The 20,707-nt window shown below is 32.7% G+C and overlaps 1 protein-coding gene across 8 annotated transcripts in view; it reads right to left on the bottom strand.

The window, feature by feature from the left end:
- The window catches only part of LOC127731224 (tyrosine-protein phosphatase non-receptor type 4-like), a 132,196-nt gene that overhangs the window by 2,749 nt on the left and 108,740 nt on the right, over positions 1-20,707 (bottom strand). For 5 of the 8 annotated variants that reach the window (XM_052240196.1, XM_052240191.1, XM_052240192.1 and 2 more), the window contains 12 exons: positions 12,756-12,845; positions 12,377-12,520; positions 11,436-11,505; positions 6,565-6,725; positions 5,898-5,988; positions 5,006-5,067; positions 4,225-4,371; positions 3,614-3,742; positions 3,171-3,319; positions 2,527-2,662; positions 1,177-1,222; positions 2-318 (listed from right to left, as the gene is read on the bottom strand). In XM_052240196.1, the coding sequence (XP_052096156.1) occupies positions 218-318; positions 1,177-1,222; positions 2,527-2,662; positions 3,171-3,319; positions 3,614-3,742; positions 4,225-4,371; positions 5,006-5,067; positions 5,898-5,988; positions 6,565-6,725; positions 11,436-11,505; positions 12,377-12,520; positions 12,756-12,845 (1,326 nt within the window). In that variant the 3' untranslated portion in view covers positions 2-217. Of the gene's footprint in view, position 1; positions 319-1,176; positions 1,223-2,526; positions 2,663-3,170; positions 3,320-3,613; positions 3,743-4,224; positions 4,372-5,005; positions 5,068-5,897; positions 5,989-6,564; positions 6,726-11,435; positions 11,506-12,376; positions 12,521-12,755; positions 12,846-17,589; positions 19,101-20,707 lie in introns of those variants that run through there. The other 3 variants (XM_052240197.1, XM_052240198.1, XM_052240194.1) reach the window with 3 other exon arrangements.

Below are 20,707 nucleotides of genomic sequence, written 5' to 3'. Positions count from 1 at the left end.
ACAATAAAACAAACTGTTGGTTAAAATGTTCACTGGCTGTTTTTTTTGTTGTTTTTTTTTTTGAATCTCATGTTCTATCATGTGTGTCAACTCTCCAAAAAAATATCCCTCTGAATTCTGGTCTCACGACAGGAAGGTCAAATCTCCCTATTTCTCCCTGTTACGGTCAAATCTCCCTATTTCTCCCTGTTAGGTCAAATCTCCCTATTTCTCCCTTTCACAATATTATTTCATGAAAGGCAGTTGTAAGTCCTGTAAAACTTAACATTTGGTTGTCAAAACTTTGATCATTTGCACAATTCTGAGTGCCAAAGCAACCTGAAATATTGTTTTTAACTAATTAATTTATAATTTGATTAATCTGAATGTTGGGTCTAAAAATATTTTTAAACATTAATAATTTGACTGCAATACAGTTTGATAAAAAATTATGGAAATAAAAAGAGGAATGTCTCCATGGGACACAGATGCTCTGCTAGTAAATAAGCAAGAGTCAGTACAGGGACGTAACTAGAGAACGGTGAAAGTGAAGCCTTCCAAATGTGTTTTTGGTGGTAATAAGCATGTGTATAAATTTCATATCATTTGGCCTTTTATAGCTTACTATGCTGTCTGGGTTTTGATCATTGTTGAAGCCCGTACAGTGAACTATAGTTGTTAATCTACGTCATTTGGTCTCTGGTGGAGAGCTGTCTCATTGGCAATTATACCACATCTTCTTATTTTATAAATCGAGAACCGAGGAAGTGACGCCACCCAAATTTGAACTTGATCTGTGTTGGGTTGTAATAAGCATTGTGTAGAAGTTACATAACATTTGGTTGAGGCAAACTAAAGTTATAGAACGGAAACCAATATCGAAAGGTATGTGCGGACACAGGTAAACATTAATGCCTCCTTCAACTAGCGGCAGGGGCATAAAAAAAAGTGTAATAGGCTTTAAGAAGCTTTGCACACAAAACAAATTATTCCACTTTTAATTTTGAGAACCTGACGCCTAAGGATTTATTGATGGAACTACTGAGAAATGTCCATGGAGGGCTCAATATTTTCTTCTGAAATTCATCCACTATTTTACTCAGCTAAGAGTGATTTTATATATAGTTACAACTGTCTCTGATTGCAAAATAATATTTTAAATCTATCAAGAATGGCACAGAATCTTTATAAACTTACCATGATAAACTTTTAAAATTGCTTCACAAACAAATTTATATTGACTCTGAAAACAGAAAAAAATAACATAAATTACTGAAAGATCATAACTATGGGACAAATTATCTTTATTTATTAAATCCCTTAGAGGTTTAGAATCAAATCCCCTTAGAGGTTTAGAATTAAATCCCCTTAGAGGTTTAGAATCAAATCCCCTTAGAGGTTTAGAATTAAATCCCCTTAGAGGTTTAGAATCAAATCCCCTTAGAGGTTTAGAATTAAATCCCCTTAGAGGTTTAGAATCAAATCCCCTTAGAGGTTTAGATTTATATTTTGTTATTTTGTGTTGTTGGGTTGCTGTGACATACATGTGTATATCTGATATTTTCTTTTAACCATAGGATTATGCATTCAATATGATGAACTGAATGTGAACATTTACCTGATACAAATGGAATAAAAAAGAAAATTACAAATATCTACCTTTAAATACAGTGCCCTTTTATACTGCTTTTGGTTTTAATCTAAACTAAATTTGTTACATTTTATTTTTCTGACTTTAACAAAGACAAGGATTCCGTATAAATAAGATAACTGATAACACTATTTACAAGAAACATGAAGTTGAATGTAATCTCAGAATACATCTTTGAGAAAGCTTTACAATTACAAACATATCTTTATCTGTATACAGAAGAACCAAAGATAGTATTTGGAAACTTCAAAGTAAAAGCCCATATAAAGTGACAGAAAATAATCTACAGAGTACATCTCAATATTATAAAGCTTTAAATCATTCCCTCTTTTGTTACTGAAAACCTTTAATGAAATTATCATGGCGGTGTCATCAAATTTCTAAAGCTACTGAAACAAAACCAAATTTCTTTCATAAAAGCCAGGAAAACTTTATAACAAAATTCATTTCAGCGAAAGTTGTATAATTTCGTATTGTCTTCGAATAGAAAGTGGTTGCATTGCAGATCAATCTTTATCAGCAAGCCTAAAAATCAAACATACAACATTTCCTTTTAAATAAACCAACAAATTTTGACAATATTTAATGGTTAAGTTTGTAAACCATGAAAGAAGAGCTTCACCTTACCGTATAATAACTAACCATATAATATGTGTCGAAGTCAAAAGTCAACTAATATATTACACATCATAACCCCTAAGACTCATATATTACACATCATAACCCCTAACACTCATATAGTACACATCTGGAATATACATCTACACCAATTATACACCACAAATTCTGGATTTACTCTGATTATCATTAAATTATTTTTTGATACATTTAAGAACAAATGCTGTTTTAGCACAATAATTTGTACAATGGTGCCATATTTTGCCATCAATACTTACAGCAGTTTGTATTAACATAGCACGTTGGTCTCTCATTTGGCGTACTATAGACAATGGATAAACAGGTTGGTTAGCTTCTACTAAACACATGGCTGTTTCCATGGTAATTAAAACACCTGTTCTTCCTATACCAGCACTGAAAACACACAAATATTTACATACAAATTTTGATTAAACTTTACTGAAGTTTGGTAATTGCAGAAATCTTCACATTTTTCAAATGCAATAAACTTTTTGAGACTGATCCCTCGACGTCTAAAATTATGTTTAGATTAGACCAGTAATCAATTACCACAGGTTGAATTACTGATGAATACTCATATTATGTCCTGATACAAGTGTTCTGTTTACACAGGGTTAATCCTAGACGAGTTTAATTGTAAGACTTTTAGCATATTTCTTGATCTGTATTTTTTCTAATCCTTGCACATCCTTATACTGTTTTTTCTTTTTTTTAATTTTCATTTCATAGTTGTAAAAAAATGAAAAAAAAATCAATTTTTTTACTCCTTGCAATTTGAAAACAACGTCCATTTCAGAACCTGTCCATGTTCTGTCTTAAATAAACAAATCAAGATGTATGTATGGAATTGATAACACCTTAATGTGCAGTATCATCTGGTACCCCTAGCTTCAATACTCACCTACAATGGACTACCGTTGGTTCTACCATGCCCTGTCGTCTTTCCCGTACTTTTATTACAAAATCTAAGAAATCGGCAGGATCATCAGGCACTCCATGATCTGGCCAAGCTATATACTGCATGTGTGATATATGTCTCTCTTCTCGGGTCTGAAAATAATAAACAATTCAAACTTTAACCTCCAAGGAAAATAATCTAATCAAAATGATATTTATATGTACATAGAAATGTTGATAAAATGTTGTAACCTGTATAATTAATGCTGTAACCTGTATAATTTCATTTCTAGTTGTTACCTTGACATTTATCCCATTTAGGTTTTAAGGTTTGTTTTTCTCCATTTTCGACTCAAAACTATTTGTTATTAGTATATCATATCTGTAGATAGATAAACATTTATTTGGTTTGTTGAATACAATACTAATAACAAGTTTTATCCATACCTCTATATTTGTTAAATTAAATTCTCTAAAAGCAAAAGAAGTGGATTCATCTTCCTTGACACATGTGATTTGTAATGCCCCATAATCTAGTGTCTCATACATGTCAGGCCAGTACTGGTGACACTTCACCTACAAATACAAACACACATGGTGAAGCTTTATAATTTATATGCAACAGTACTGTAAACAAAAAAAAAAACCAATATTTCATGTCATAAGGGTTTGACAAACAAATAAAATATGAACAAATAATTATTCCTTGCATGTTAAAAGAATAACAAGAAAAACTGCAAAAAATTCAATAGCGCCAGGGTGAATTCTATTAAATGCCCTTGACTAAATATCTTCTACTCATAAGGAACCATTATAGCAAGTCAATTATTTGGTTTTCAGGAAGAACATAATAAATTGCATTTGGCTTTTTAGTATATATGATGACGCTCCTCTCTCAAACATGACTATACACTGAAAATCTTCTGAACTGATTGCACTTAAACAGATATCACTAAAATTGGATTTGATAAATATTAAATGCATTTTAATGGACAACCCCTCAGTCAATATGCTCAATTAATTAAATATGTAAATAAAATATAAAATAATACACCTACCCTTCCTCTCTCATTCTTCATTGTTAACATGACAAGTAATGATGTGTGTTGTTCCCACACCATCTGCCAGAAATCTGTACACGTAGCCGGTAAAGGTCCTTGAGCAGCGATGTAACGGTTCACAATTCCTGAACCAGGGATTTCCATCTATAAATACAATGTAAACTTGTGTCTAAGTGGTTTTTTTTTCACAAAATATCTTATAAAAACATGTTAATAAGTTATAGTGAATTGTTTTAATGATAAGAGGTACGACATATAAATGAAGACATTGAACAGGTGTCACAATTTTTCTTGTCAAACATCTGTAATTGAGATGGATGCTTTATATCCGGTTGACAAATTTTCAACCATCTTGCATAGAACATGTTGTTGTGAAAGGAATATGAATATGACCCCACTCTGTACTAGACCAAATCACTGAACAGATTTTTATTCTACTAGCTCACAAATTAGCGATCAGTATGAAGACATGTCATCCCGTCAAAATACATTTTTGTAACTCCAAGCAAGTCCCTTTTTTACTCCAATATGCCACATGCTTTGCAGGGAACAAGAAAATACCAATTATAGTCTGGTTTGACCCAGGAAGGATCAGACTCATGACCTCCTGTAGTCAAGGAAAGCATGCTTCTTTATAATTGAGGCAGCTGAGAATCCATGTAAATGTGTTAATGATTATACCAGAGGAGAAAAATAGAACTACATATGAAATAAGTTACAATGATTATGTAAACAGGGAATTTCTGTACTAGATCATAAAATAATGATTGATACTTACATTTACATAATTGGCATTAATATAATCTGTCTGTCCTTTTAATATTACTCTAGTTTGGTCATCTGTAAAGAAAATATCAAAATTAACAATATTCACTTTCCTAATTATTAAGTCAAAAGTTTGTAATATTATATGGTTGATGGTTATGTAGTCTTATTGACAAGATTTTAAACAAGGGTTAAAACTAAACTTCATCAATTCTCATCAACCTTTAAAACCTGCAAATAAACATACAAAGGCAAACAACTCTTTCTCAGCTACTATGGATTCAGTATTATTCATTGGATACCAATTTCCTTTGATTTCATGGGAACCACGAAATTAAGTGTTCAATGCATTACAAATTTTCTATAAGGTTATATGCAGACTTTGGCAAAACCACGAAATCAAATATCCACGAAAATGCAAGTTTTCCTCAATCCACGAAAATGAGTACCCACGATAATAAATGAATCCACAGTATATTGGATGGGTTATTCAGGACTGAGTAAGGGTGTAGGATACTACTGCATGCAGTCTCAACAAAAGTACCAATATATTAATTTAAGAGTTTGTTTACAAGACAATTTGGTTACCTTAATTTGTGCAGCATGGCAAGATCTTTTTTTAATGCATGCTTTTCTTATAACGTTATGGAGTTTTGGTCAGAGGAAGGAGTAAATTGTATATTGAAATAACAAAAAACCTTACAATCAAATGTATTTCTATGTCCATCCAAACATTGAGTGGGTTGTTTGTTTCATGGTGATATGAAGGGGGATGGTGGTGATACAAACCTGACACGTACAAATTGGGTTGAGTTGATAGAAGAGGAGTGTAGTAATATATAATTACATGTACAAATTAGGTCAGGGTGATAGGATGGGAGAGTGTAGTGTGTAAATAAACCTACAGGGAGATATATCTCTGTATCTATTCTTGGCAATATTGGCATCTTGTCTGGCAGCATTCATTGTCATTCCAGGTTTCTTTCTGTATAATTGCTACAATATAAAATGGAATATTGTAAACCGTGGTCTCTTATTTGCTTTATTATATTTCTAAATGCAGCAATTAATTTTTTACTTTTTCCTTTTTCTGTAGCATTAATGTGAAAAACTTTCAAATTATAATGAGAAGTTTAAAAAAAATATAGAGGCAACAGTAGTTAATCAATGTTCAAATCTGATAAATCCATTAAGAAGATGGAATGGCATGAAACTCCAAAAGGAGCAAGTGAAGGTATAGGGTAATCATCTCCTGTTATACATGCATCAACCACCATGTAAATTTACACTTAAAATGTCACAATTGGTAAATTAACAGTTCAGACGACTATTCTGGTATCACAAAATCTAAGACAGCTAAAACATGTAGCTACACAGACACATCGTATTGGTCAACACATTTGTGATGTTGACCTAAAAACTTATGTAATGTGTATTTCTATTGTTTTTCCTCATAAATCTGTTGCAGTAGTTTTTGTGTCAGGACCATGATTATTTATAAACTTCAGTTATGTATACAAGTAACTCTTTTTAAATTTTACAGATTGCTATTCTCCACAAAGTTGAACTTACATCAAATTGTGCCAGCGCAGCACCACTCTCTAAACTTTCTTGTAATAACATGAGTGAGTTTTCTAAAGCATTTGCTCCCGTTAAAGAGCCAGTGATTTGATGAGAGTCAGGTATATATACTAGATCAGGGTCCTGGTCAGCTTGTTCTTCTCCAACATACACTGAAAATATAAAGTATATACTAGATCAGGGTCCTGGTCAGCTTGTTCTTCTCCAATATACACTGAAAATATAAAGTATATACTAGATCAGGGTCCTGGTCAGCTTGTTCTTCAACATACACTGAAAATATAAAGTATATACTAGATCAAGGTCCTGGTCAGCTTGTTCTTCTCCAACATACACTGAAAATAAAATACATATACCAGATCAGGGTCCTGGTTAGCTTCTTCTTCTCCAACATACACTGAAAATAAAAAATATATACTAGATCAGGATGCTGGTCAGCTTGTTCTTCTTCAACATATACTGAAAATTAAGAAAAAACATATCTATTATGGTTACAGAATTATGATGTAGCCAGATATACCACATCAGAGCCATGATTGCCTTATAAAGCTTAAACCAAGCATGCTTTCATTGAGAGCCAAATTTATTACACCAAGTCCATGGTTGATTTTTTTGCTTCAGGCAATTATTACAAAGGCATGCTCTTGTTACAGAGCTGGCTAAATGAGGCTATTATTACAAGGGCATGCTCTTGTTACAGAGCTGGATTAATGATGCAATTATTTCAAGGGCATGCTCTTGTTACAGAGCTGGATAAATGATGATGTTATCATAAGGTAATGTTCTCGTTACAGAGCTGGCTAAATGAGGCTATTATTACAAGGACATGCTCTTGTTACAGAGCTGGTTAAATGAGGCAATTATTATAAGGGCATGCTCTTGTTACAGAGCTGGCTAAATGAGGCTATTATCACAAGGGCATGCTCTGGTTACAGAGCTGGCTAAATGAGGCTATTATTACAAGGGCATGCTCTGGTTACAGAGCTGGCTAAATGAGGCTATTATTACAAGGGCATGCTCTTGTTACAGAGCTGGCTAAATGAGGCTATTATTACAAGGACATGCTCTCATTACAGAGCTGGAAAAAAATGTTGTGGGTTTTCCAACAAAACTTTTTTTCATTTCCAATAAATGGAATAATGATTAATGCTATATCAATTTTCATTATAAGAAAGACTTGATCCAGTGATATAATTACTAGACAATCCTTCTGTACTGCAGGTAAATTTACAGGTAGATAATTAGCTACACCAGACATTTAAATATACATCTACAAGTATTATGACCAGTGGGGTTACTCAGTGCAACTTATTTGATGTCAACAAAGTGACACAGTACACAAAGTGACACAGTACACTATGATGAAGATATGGTCTCATTTCCTGTTATGTGTCCATACCAAAGTCCCAACAAAATCACATGGTTAAATTCCTTAGCCTTCAACAGGTAGTTATATCAAAAAGTACATGTAAACTAGTACATCCATTTTCTTTTTATTCTATATTCCTAATTTATCCTTAAATAAAATGCTCCGCTGGGCGCAGCTTGATACGACCGCAGAGGTCGAACCCTGAACAGTTGGGGCAAGTATGGACACAACAAGCTTGATACAGCACTGAATTTGGATTGTGATTAAATATTTGACACAGCATAGGTTTCTGACACAGAATGAATGTGGTCTAAGAACTTAAAAAATTTTAATTTACCTATTCAAACCATATCATTATTATTTGCTTTTATATATAAATCAGAAATAACCAATTTAAAATGGAAAGTTTTAAAGAAAAAAAAAGGAAAAATAAAATCCCTCCCCCAAATTTTTTGAACCCCCTTATGATTCATCAACCCCAAACTCAATCCCAGCCTTCCCTTTGTGGTATGGTACCTTGCAGTACAATTTCAGAGAGATCCATACACTTGAACACAAGTTATTGTCTGGAAACTAGAAAAATGCTTGTTTTTAAGCCCCAAATTCCTAAACATTTAGGGCAATTACCCCCAAACTCAAACACAGCTTTCCCTTTGTGATATGGAACCTTGTAGTACAATGTCAGAAAGATCCATACACTTACACACAAGTTATTGTCCTGAAACTAGAAAAATGCTTGTTTTTCCCCCTTTTTGGCCCCTAATTCCTAAAATTTTGATGCAATTACCCCCAAAATCAATCCCAGCCTTCCCTTTGTGGTATGGAACCTTGTGGTACAATTTCAGAGAGATCCATACACTTGAACACAAGTAAATATTGTCTGGAAACTAGAAAAATGCTTATTTTTGGCCCCTTATTCCTACACGTTTTGGGCAATTACCCCCAAACTCAATTCCAGCTTTCCCTTTGTGATATGGAACCTTGTAGTACAATTTCAGAAAGATCCATACACTTACACACAAGTTATTATCATGAAACTAGAAAAATGCTTGTTTTTTGCCCCTTTTTTGGCCCCTAATTCCTAAAATTTTGAGGCAATTACCCCCAAAATCAATCCCAGCATTCCCTTTGTGAAATGGAACCTTGTGGTACAATGTCAGAGAGATCCATACACTAACACACAAGTTATGTCTGGAAGTTACAAAAATGCTTATTTTTGGCCCCTAACTCCTTAACTGTTGGTACCATAACCCCCAAAATCAATCCCAACCTTCCTTTTGTAGTATTGAACCTTATGGTAAAATTTCATAGAGATCCATTCACTTAAACTAAAATTAGAGTGCGAAAACCAATGTGTCTTCGGACGACGACGACGCAAGACGACGCCAACGTCATACCAATATACGGTCGTATAAAAAGAGTTGAATGGTAATTAAAAGTATTCAAAATACATTTTTATCAATTTAAACTTCACTATTTTTTAAATACCCAGGACATTGTATCAACTGAATAAAAAAAAGTTGTTTATATTATTACTTCAGAAATATCTAGCCTTGATCCACTGATATGTTAACTAAATTTTATCAATTAACCATCAAGTATCATTACCTGAATAGCCCCCAACGGTGACTGGGGAATAGAAATATGATCACTTAGGTCTTCTTCCCACCGGCAGTAAACCCTTGCCAAAGTGGGACATCCATTTGGCTGTGCAGGATTTACAAGTTTTCAGACATATATAGTCAGAATGGGGACGTTAATTTTGGTGCCTCGTGTAAAGAAAGTGCCATGCTCTTTGCACATTATGATCCCTTACAACAACTCTTAGAGGGGTCCCTAGGTGGCTGGTTGCAGTGCGAAATTTCTGTTCCTTTCCAATATACCCTGATTTTCCAGTACCAACAATCAATCAATCTATCATTCCCAATATACAGGCCATCAAGAATAAGGCTACCACTAGGATGAAATGTAGATATCAACTTACTAAAATACACAACATTTCACTGGGAAAATGGGGAGGAATGATAACTGAAACAAAGTGATAGGATATACTTACTGAAATATACAACAATCATTATAGCCACAATAATCCACAGGCAGTGGCAATACCAGTACTTCCTTAAAGACATGATTAATGATCAAACCCAAAAAAAATTATGTCATAGCACATATCTAACAGAGGTGACAGTACCAAAATAAATTCCTCGTGATGTTCAGCTCATTGATTCAGCTGAGAAGCATCTTAGTGGTAACCTATATATACCCTGATGGTAACTTGTCCTTGTGATGTTCAGCTGAGAAGCATCTTAGTGGTAACCTATATGGTAACTTGTCAACAGATAAACAGGATCTAACTCATAAACTGCAGAGTAATGAACAATCTATCACCAAGAGGGTTAAGATTATGATATTGTTGTGACAAGAAGAATGAACTGCTTCTAAAAGTTTACATGTATCCTCTTGATTATGATAATCCTCACGCATTGAGTGACAGACAGAAATATCTCCACAATCAAATAATTCCCTCAGTACAAACATAATATTGATCTATGATCAGAAAATTTGATTTATTTCAATGTTATGTAATCCTTCTCAATCCAATATTTCATTCACATTAAGTTAGCTATAACTTGTATCCAAATGTAGAAACAAGAAAAGCTCAGTTATTTCTCAAAAATGATAAAATAAATGTTTGACTTGTGATATATGTTTACGTGTACATAACAATTTAATCAATTCTTAGGTCAAACTTAAGGTCATTTGATACACATCAAAACATTTCTTTCTGGGTCAGAAACGAGATCAATAAATTCACCTATTCCTTTCCAGAATTTAAAAGTTAGCTAACCATAGCTTGCATTGGTTACGTCAGATTAACAAATATTTACATGAAGTGGCTATAGAGGAATTCCCCAGAATTTAAAAGTTATCTAACCATAGCTTGCATTGGTTACGTCAGATTAACAAATATTTACATGAAGTGGCTATAGAGGAATTCCGTTTAAATAGCAAAATAAATCCTGAGATTATTTAAACATCCACTTCTTTTCAGTATAGCTTTACATAAAGAAGAATAAGAATTAGTTTTAACAAATGATTTAAAATATAAAAAAAATCAATATCCTTTAATACTTGAAGAAAACCTCTAACTTCCTTGGGAAAGATAAAATTTGGTAATAAGCACTGTTGTAGTAGTTGTTCATATAGTGAAACTGTCTCTCATATAACTCATGACCATCAATGCTTATTTCTGTATAAATCTAAAAGTTGGTACCAGTCATACAGGGTGCTACACCAGTGATAAACAGTTCATTGTGATTTTAGCTGACCATCAAACTATAATCCTTACCCGCCATCACTGTGGTAGTCCCTTTACAAAATTCAGCTGGTCCAAAAACCCTCAAACAAATTTTATGACTCATTAGCCTAGAACCAGAGGGAGGGAGATTATTTTTAAGTTTAAACATAATGTCTGTGTTGTAGTAAAACTTACCATTTGGGCGAACTATTAGCACTAATTCTCCTGAATGGGTTTCTCTGGAGGCTCGTATAAACATGACCACCTACAAAACAACAACATAATCAATATTGTGGGAGATATTACAGCCTTGTTTGATATTGTTACTGAAATAACAGAATGAATGTCATTGATATTGATTAAACCTATAGATATTGGATTCCATATTTACAACAATATATCTCTTCCAACTAAAACTTGCCAGAATAAGTCATTTTGTTTGCCAAGGTCAGTCCCATACTGAAATCTCTAGCTGGCTTTTAGGTAAAACATTAGAATGAAGTGGATTCCAAACGTTCAACATCATCAGAGGAAAGAACAACATATAATAGAGGATAAATATTTGACATCACAACTTGACAACTGCTGCCTAATGACATCACAACTCGACAACTACTGCCTAATGACATCACAACTTGACAACTACTGCCTAATGACATCACAACTTTAAAACTACTGCCTAATGACATCACAGCTTGACAACTACTGCCTAATGTCATCACAACTTGACAACTGCTGCCTAATGACATCACAACTTGACAACTGCTGCCTAATGACATCATAACTTGACAACTACTGCCTAATGACATCATTACAACTTGACAACTGCTGCCTAATGACATCACAGCTTGACAACTACTGCCTAATGACATCACAGCTTGACAACTACTGCCTAATGACATCACAACTTGACAACTGCTGCCTAATGACATCACAACTTGACAACTGCTGCCTAATGACATCACAGCTTTACAACTACTGCTTAATGACATCACAGCTTGACAACTACTGCCTAATGATATGATTTTTGTTGGTCTGTGTTTTGACTGATTAAATAAGACTTCTAAAGTAAGGATAAAGGGTAGAAATAACAAGGTATAGGTAATGGTATTACTCTTCAATGTTAAATGTAATACCTGTTCATGTGTATGTTGTGAAACATCTCTACCATTTATATATAAAACTTGGTCTCCCTCATTTAACCGAGGGATGGCTAAATCAGCAGGTGTGTTTGGTGCTACCCTTGATACAATGATTGGCATCCCCTGATCTGCCCCACCCTGTAATAGAAGATAAACACTGTTAATCAATAAATCCATTCATATTGTAAACTGCAGCTTTATATCACATAAACTCACTTCTTCAATGACTTTCATTATCTATGTAAAAATTCAATATTAATCTCTCATTCAAATGACATATTAATTCATAAAATTGCCTAGACAATGAAGTCAAACATTCCCCGAACTATTAGAATAACTTTGACCCCTAAATTGATGTTGGCATGGCACTGACCTTGACATTGAAGCCAAACCTGCCCTGTTCATCTGGGATCATCCTGATGGTAACCAGACCATGTCCTTCAGGGTAACCGTTGCTGTTGTGCTATAAACAAAAATACTATCATGTAATCTTTGGAAAAATAAAATCAGTTAGGTAAATTAAAGTGAAAACATATCTCAATTCCAAATACATATTACATATAAATACTGAATTATTTGGATAATATTAAAAGGATGTTTTAAATTTATTTTAGCCATACCAATTTATCTGAAATGTAATTTGATATTATGGAATTTCAATCTTATGAACGCTCTGAAAAATACAAAATATTTTTAGTACCAATTATCGTATGATTTTGAGAGAGTTCTATCATAGAGTAAGATACATTTCCTACTATAAACAAAGACAGAAAGGTAAACCAATATACCTACCTAGTCATATATTAAGCCCCTTATAGGAGATTGGTGTTTTTTGCTCCTTGTCCAATACTATATTGCTTTCCAGTGTCTTACCAATACTAGATTACTTTCCAGTGACTTACAAATACTAGATTACTTTCAAGTGACTAAGCAATACTATATGGCTTTCAAGTGACTTACCAATACTATACGGCTTTCAAGTGACTTACCAATACTATATTGCATTCAAGTGACTTACCAATACTATATGGCTTTCAAGTGACTCACCAATACTATACGGCTTTCAAGTGACTTACCAATACTATATGGCTTTCAAGTGACTCACCAATACTATATGGCTTTCAAGTGACTTACCAATACTAGATTGCATTCAAGTGACTTACCAATACTATATTGCTTTCATTTGTCCAGTTTGTCATAAGACAGATCAGCATTTTTGTCAAAGAAATCAATTACAATTACTTCACAATATGACTACTACTGTTTTTCATATAAAGTTTAATAAAATGAAATCCACCCGGAGTTTTCTATATTTCTACAATTCATTGGAATGTTTATATATAGTTGTAAGGTAGTAAATATTTAGTGTTTTCCATCCCATTTTAATTCCTTGAAGCTAGTAACACGTGTTTTACATATATTTACCTGGAATTATGTTATCACGATGTTATCTCATTTCATGATGTTAATCTATCCTTTTTCTTTATCATTAATACGAAAAAATGTTTATTTATAAATATATCATAAAACCTACGATTGTTTGTTATTAGAATCTATGAATTGAAATCCTATTTTCAAAAAGTTTTCAATTCTCAAGTATTTAAATATGCTGAAGTGTTATAGTATTGTGATCAATAAAAAAAAGAAAGAACTAGAGGCTCTAAAAAGCCTGTGTCGCTCCTCTTGGTCTATGTGCATATTCAACAAAGGACACTCTCCAACATTTTAGACGAGAATAGAATTCATTACAAAAATCTCGGTTTTGTTGATCTTGTATTGCTGTTCATTTAGTCTGTCTAGTTTCTCTCTATCTTCTTTAGTTTTTGCTCAAAACACAAAAGAAGGTAAAAAACAAAATCCTCATTTAAGGGCAATCACTCCTATAAAGAGTGACAGTCTACTAATTATATCTGCAAAATTTTACTTGTTAGTAGATCTTGTCTTGCTCATCAAGTTTCTATTTATCTATTATAATTTTTATCATGTAAGGCAAAACACAAAAAAATGCTAAAAAATCACCACTAAAGGGCAATAACTCCAAAAAGGCACTTTGGGCCAGGTGAGCTAAAAATAAGCCAGATTTTAATTAACCATGGTGAAATATTTTTACAGAAAACTAATCAATATCAATACAAAATAGCTGACACACATAAATGTCTTGCTTTCTTTATTGATTTAATATCAACATCAATTTTGCATTTCAACAATGTATAGGTCAAGGTCAATCTATATGTATCAAACTAACATCAGGGCATCAAATAATATTGTAGAGATAAAAGAGATCAAGGCTTAGTGACATCTTTTAGACACTATAGTTGACCTAGTTTGTACAGTGCCTGAAAGACCTAGTTTGGACAGTGCCTGAAAGATCTACTTTGGACAGTGCCTGAAAAAATTACTTTATAACTAAAGCTTAACACGGACCTTGATAAGTCATTGAACCATAAAAATGAGGTCAAGTACAACTGACATACAAAATGACTTCAGACCATAAGCATTCTATATACTTAATTTGGATTGCCTATTTTTTTATCCTTTTGAAACAAACAGCTTTAAACAAATATTAAAGCAGTCACCATCTGTGCTGAAACCTAATTATCTTTGTTGAGAATTGTAAATATTAGATTCACCTATGAGGGCATTAGCCAGATTGAGTGTATCTAATTTACACCAAGATATTAATGTCAGTGCAGAATGATAGTTTTCCATAATTTAGGAGGGGGTGGGGGGTGGGCAGGTCTTTCAGTGATTTGCCCATATACATTTGTATATTTATTGAAAAGCATGATAAATTCAGGGTATCCAATTTCAATTAACGACATCATCTTGGTGTAATGAAGAAGACAAAATTTTTAAGTCAAGAATATGATATCAATGATATGAATACAAAAATGCATATCTGTGTAATCCAGACTTTGTTCTGATAGTATAAGTTCACAGGAAGATAATGCTAAGTCAAAAATTGCTTATGTATTTAAAAAGCAATACCTGTTTTAAATATCAGGGAGTATAAAACACAGGTGTATCATCAAAACTACAGGACATGTAAAACAAATTACAGAAATTTGTCAATCATCAACTTAAATGACAATTTAAGGTTGCTTCTGTTTGGTTTAATTGGAACATTCATTTTTCTCTCAAAAAAAAAAGTTTAAAAGGGGTCATATATATTATAGGACATTGGTACAATACATTATGAGGATATTCGTTTGATGGCACACATTTTTAAAATACCTGTATGCATTAATTTAATTTATTTGAACAAATGTCCCTCAACTCAAGTGGGAGTTATGATATTTGGATGGCAGTTACTTGATATATATATGCATGGAGGTTGATATTGAGTAGGAAGTCTGGAAGTTTTACATTAACTAAATTCATTTTTTTTTTTTTAAATTCAATACTGAAACTTCATACTGAAAGCAGGATCTACTGAAATTTGAACAACTGAATACTTAAATAAACATCCTTGTGATTATATCAAATTCAAATGTTTTTTTGATTTGATTTTATTTTTAAAAGCGTATTGTAATAACAATAGCTGTCACATATGAATTTCTCTTTCAAGAGGAAGTTACTTATAATGCCCCTTTACAAATTCTCCAAATAAAGTTTGATCTAAATTGTAAGTAAATAACAAATTACCCCCACTGACTCGGTAAATTTATGCAAATGCAAACATCATGTCACATTCCTAATGTATCTATTATATGTTAACAGACATATTTTTTACGTGCCAGGTTAAAGATCATAACAAAATAAATTCATTTCTTTTCATTTAATTGTGTACACAGTTTTCAATAGGTTGATATGCTATAAAATATTCCGATCTCCTATCTAAAATTAAAATTTACATAATAAATACGGGACTACTGAAATATTCCAGGTATTTCAAGTGATACAGATAATTTTAAAGCAGTAAAATAGGCTTAGTAAACAGCCATATATAGGGAGATAAATTATAAACAGACAAGCACATTACACCTATATATATCTTAATTTTGACAAAACATATAACCACTATAAAGATGTTTGTCCTCTATATAATAAATAACTGTAATAGTAAGGCACATGAAGGCATCTAACAAAATAATTTGAATGCAGATCCAATTGAACATTAGTAAATTCTTTAGTGAAAAAATGATTTGGCTTGTTTAATGCCCTTTTGCACATTCATTGTTGTATTGGGGGACTTTCTTATGTATACCAATAGAAAGGACAAGGTTAACTTTAGGCCAAATATGGCCTTGAATTTCAACTTTATCATAAATTTTCAAAATGGCCATAATTTGGTTCTTAAATGGACCTATTTCAAAAGACTTACTTCTTTGTTAAAATAAATCTCTTCATAACAGTACATTCTTGGCTTCAAAATCACCACATTTTAGATATATTGTCAAAATGCGATGATTTTGTGCATTTTTTGGACCTAAAAGCTTGAAGAAACCTTTGGCCGCAACCTAGGATCCAAAATGTTCTGTAACCAAAAGTTGTCAATGATGGTTTTGAATTCCTAGACACAAAAACTTTCTGGATCATGGTTGGCTGCCAAAGTAAATTTTGCTAGAAACTTAAAAATTATTGAAAATTTGACCAAATCTGACATTACAACACAAATAATGCATACTTAAAGAGTCAATACTTAGTCATTTTTAATGTGATGTGCCAAAATGAAGTTATTTTGTATAAATAGAAATATCACAACTATTTCTATGTGAAATTTGTAGTATTTTGGCCGGATTAAAAAAACATCAAAATCTTAGGGCCAATTTTAACCCTTCGTGAACTTACTCCTTTCAAGCAGCACTATCTGTCATTTATAATATTTACTGGTAAAAACAGAAAATATGACAACTCTTGTTTCTTTTCATTATAATATTACACTAGAAAATAGAACTATCTCTGAAAAAAATTAAATAAATAAGTCAGAGAACCAAATCTTACTATGGTAGTTAATTTGGACTAGTACACACACAGTATATGAATAAGAATTATAAGGCATAAAGGACCAAATTTTACTATGTCAGTTTAATGAGGACTACATCCAAACACAGTAGAAGCAGGGGCCAATCCTGCGATGTCAGATTAAGTTTGAATTATCAAAACCCAGAAACATAAAAGTAACATGGACCCAATCTTACCATATCAGCCTTAATTTGTACTAATCCAAACCCAGAAACATAAAAGTAACATGGACCCAATCTTACCGTATCAGCCTTAATTTGTACTAATCCAAACACAGTAGAAGAACCAATCTGACACTGCCGCAATACTAATTTGTCACCAAAATCTACCGACTGATCTACCTTCGACTTTTTATCTATTCCGTTCCTTGAAACAGTTTTCACAGTTTCATCCTTTCTTCTGTCTTTTGCACTAATTTCCTCATTTATTTTCAATTTTCCCTTCACAATAGTTTTTACAGTGAGATCAGAAGTTTGAATTCCTTTGGTATTTTTTATTGGCTGATGATTTGTCAAAGAAAACTTGGACTTAACAATTTGAGATGACTTTGTAGAAAAATTGTTGTTATTTTGGCTCTTTCTGTCTGTATATTTGGCACTTTCTGGTATAATATCCTTAGAGGCTATATAATCTTTGGTATTGTGTCTCTGTTTGTCTGTATATTTGGCACTTTCTGGTATAATATCCTTAGAGGCTATATAATCTTTGGTATTGTGTCTCTGTTTGTATGTAGATTTTGGTATTATAACCTTAGAGGCTATATGATCTTTGGTATTGTGTCTCTGTTTCTCTGTAGAATTTACTATAAAATCCCTAGAAACTACACCAGAAGTCAATACATTTTGAGATCTTTTAGAATTTTCTTTGTCCTCTGCCACACTTCTAGACCGACTCCTACTCCTCCTTCTTTCAAGTTTATCATTTTGCTTTGTTTTCATCTCAGTTAATTTACTAGGTGAGACTATAAAAGACTTTGTCCTGCGACATAATTTATGGTATATTTTTTCTGTATCTGTGATATTAGAGCCTCTGGAAATCCTATCCTGAATAACATCATCCAAGTTAGCCGTGGACTGAAGAAGTGCATCATCATCTTTAGATCGCTTAGCAGACGTGTCTAAAACAATAGCCTTTATTCTGTCTTCAAGTGACTCGGGTGAATCATCCTCCAAGAATATTGGCATAGACTTACACACATCTTTCCTCCTAGATATTCTCTTGTTACGTTTAATCCGTGCAATTTCCCTTTCACTCAAAGGTTTATTTTCTTTGGGTCTAACAATCTTTCCCATTTCATATTGGGTCGGACTAGAAGTAGCACACATGTCATCTGACAGAGAAGGATCATGGGAATTAGCCCTAAGACGGAATCTGACACTTTTCATTTCATCTCGGTCTAGATATGATGCAGTCTCCCGCCTTATCTGAGAAGATATATCATGACACATGAGAGACGAGTCTTTTGTCGCACTACACACCATATTACATCTCCGAATAAATTAATATGAATAAATTCCAACTTAATTGTCAACTGTCGAACAAAAAATAACACAGAAGGATGGGTGATATAAAATTCCGTTCACGACATACACACACTGAATTTACATAGTGTTTAAATACCAAAAAAATTCACTCACACTTTATACAACAAGTTTGTTTCTACCTGTTAAACATTTATCATCCTGCACTAGTGAATCACTATTAAATTCTCAGCCAATATTTATTTTCCGATCCTTGATAGCAAAACTTAAGATTGATACTAAAAACCAAAGGTATTTTATTTTGGCTCGTATTACAAGATATCTTTTGAATGATGTAACAGTCCTGCTGATTATACAGACTAGTGTACAGATCTAATCTATATTTCTTTTCATTCAACTCCTTTTTTGTGAAAATTTAAATGTCTATAGGCTGAGAGCAAACTCACTTTATTAAGAGATATTTGAATTTTCTATTCACAAGCTTTTTTATTCAATACATTGTGTAAATACTTGAAATTTTTTTTTATATCCTTCAACATCACAAATATAGATTTTTAAATACCCTTAATATCATAAAATCCTAAAATGCCTACAGACAAAATCTTAATTAAATGTTGGAATTTTACTTTTTTTCTAATTAACTTGTACAGTAACCTAACATTACATTGCAAGATATTTATTTGGAAAAAAAAATCTTATGGATAATTCCTGCTTAAGAGACTTCCTACAATGGAAATCAATTCTAGTTAAGTTATAAAAGATTATAAAATCTGGTTGTTATCTAAATTTATCTGGTCATCTCAGGTCAACAATGTTAAGGTTCATTTGAGGTAAATTAATCTCCAGTCTCCCCAGGTTTTTATAATCCTCAAGTCTACTCCTGTTATCTCAAACATCCATACTGTTGAACCACATCATGACATGTAGAAATACAAGTCTCATGTACTATATGGAACTTATATAATGTACTAATAAGCACATCCAATAATAAATTGTACTGCACAACTATGGTGATCCCTGGCATCAGTTTAATCTCTGTATGTTTTAACCTACTTTCTAATACATGTAGAGAACTTGATCAGTCAGTACTATACATTCCAAATATTTAACCAAACCAACACTCCAGGTGGCCTACGTCAACCCAGTACATATGATATTCTGTACAGGGCAGAAATTCTTTCTACAGTCAATAGTTGCTTGATCAACTATCATGAAGTTTGTCTCAAATTTGTGACTAAAGTTAGTTTTGCTCCCAGATGTTCATGAGCTATCACTTGTTAACATTTGTCACCGATATTTGTACATGTTAGTTACAATTCTGTCACAATAGTCCAAATAAAACAAAAATGTAAAGCCCTGAAGCTGGGAATGATTAGTTGTGATGCTGATAACCTGTCTCTTCACTGGTACACAGTAATTACTGTTCCCTTACAGGTATACAACTCACAAGTAATTAATACTAATTCCCCTTAAAGCCAGGAAATCTTTTACAAGGATCACGAAAACTTCACTGTCCAATATGTGAAAAATGCAGGCCTGGCAGCATCATACTCATTAGAATTGAGTATACATTGAGGGTTATCAGTACTATTCTATATCCTGTTATAACTCCCAATTAACCCTGAAAGTGATTACAATTCATCCCCTGATTACACTTCACCAGGTGTGTTTCCTTTCATCTCTTTTTTACCTGTTCATCATTTCCTTTTCAGCCATTTACAAAGAAAATGACTTCTTTCAGTGTTGAAATGAAATTTTCATTTTTTCGGTTAATAAACAGCATTTAAGATTTTCACTTATTAATATTAAATCATGGAAAATCAATAATCATGTGAAATCAATACAAATTGACAATCTTATACAACATCTGCCCCATTTC

This window comes from Mytilus californianus, unplaced genomic scaffold, assembly GCF_021869535.1.
Source record: "Mytilus californianus isolate M0D057914Y unplaced genomic scaffold, xbMytCali1.0.p SCAF_2, whole genome shotgun sequence".
Taxonomy (NCBI): Eukaryota; Metazoa; Mollusca; class Bivalvia; order Mytilida; family Mytilidae; genus Mytilus; species Mytilus californianus.
Note: the sequence above shows the minus strand (reverse complement) of the source record. Positions and strands in the feature narration are given on the sequence as shown.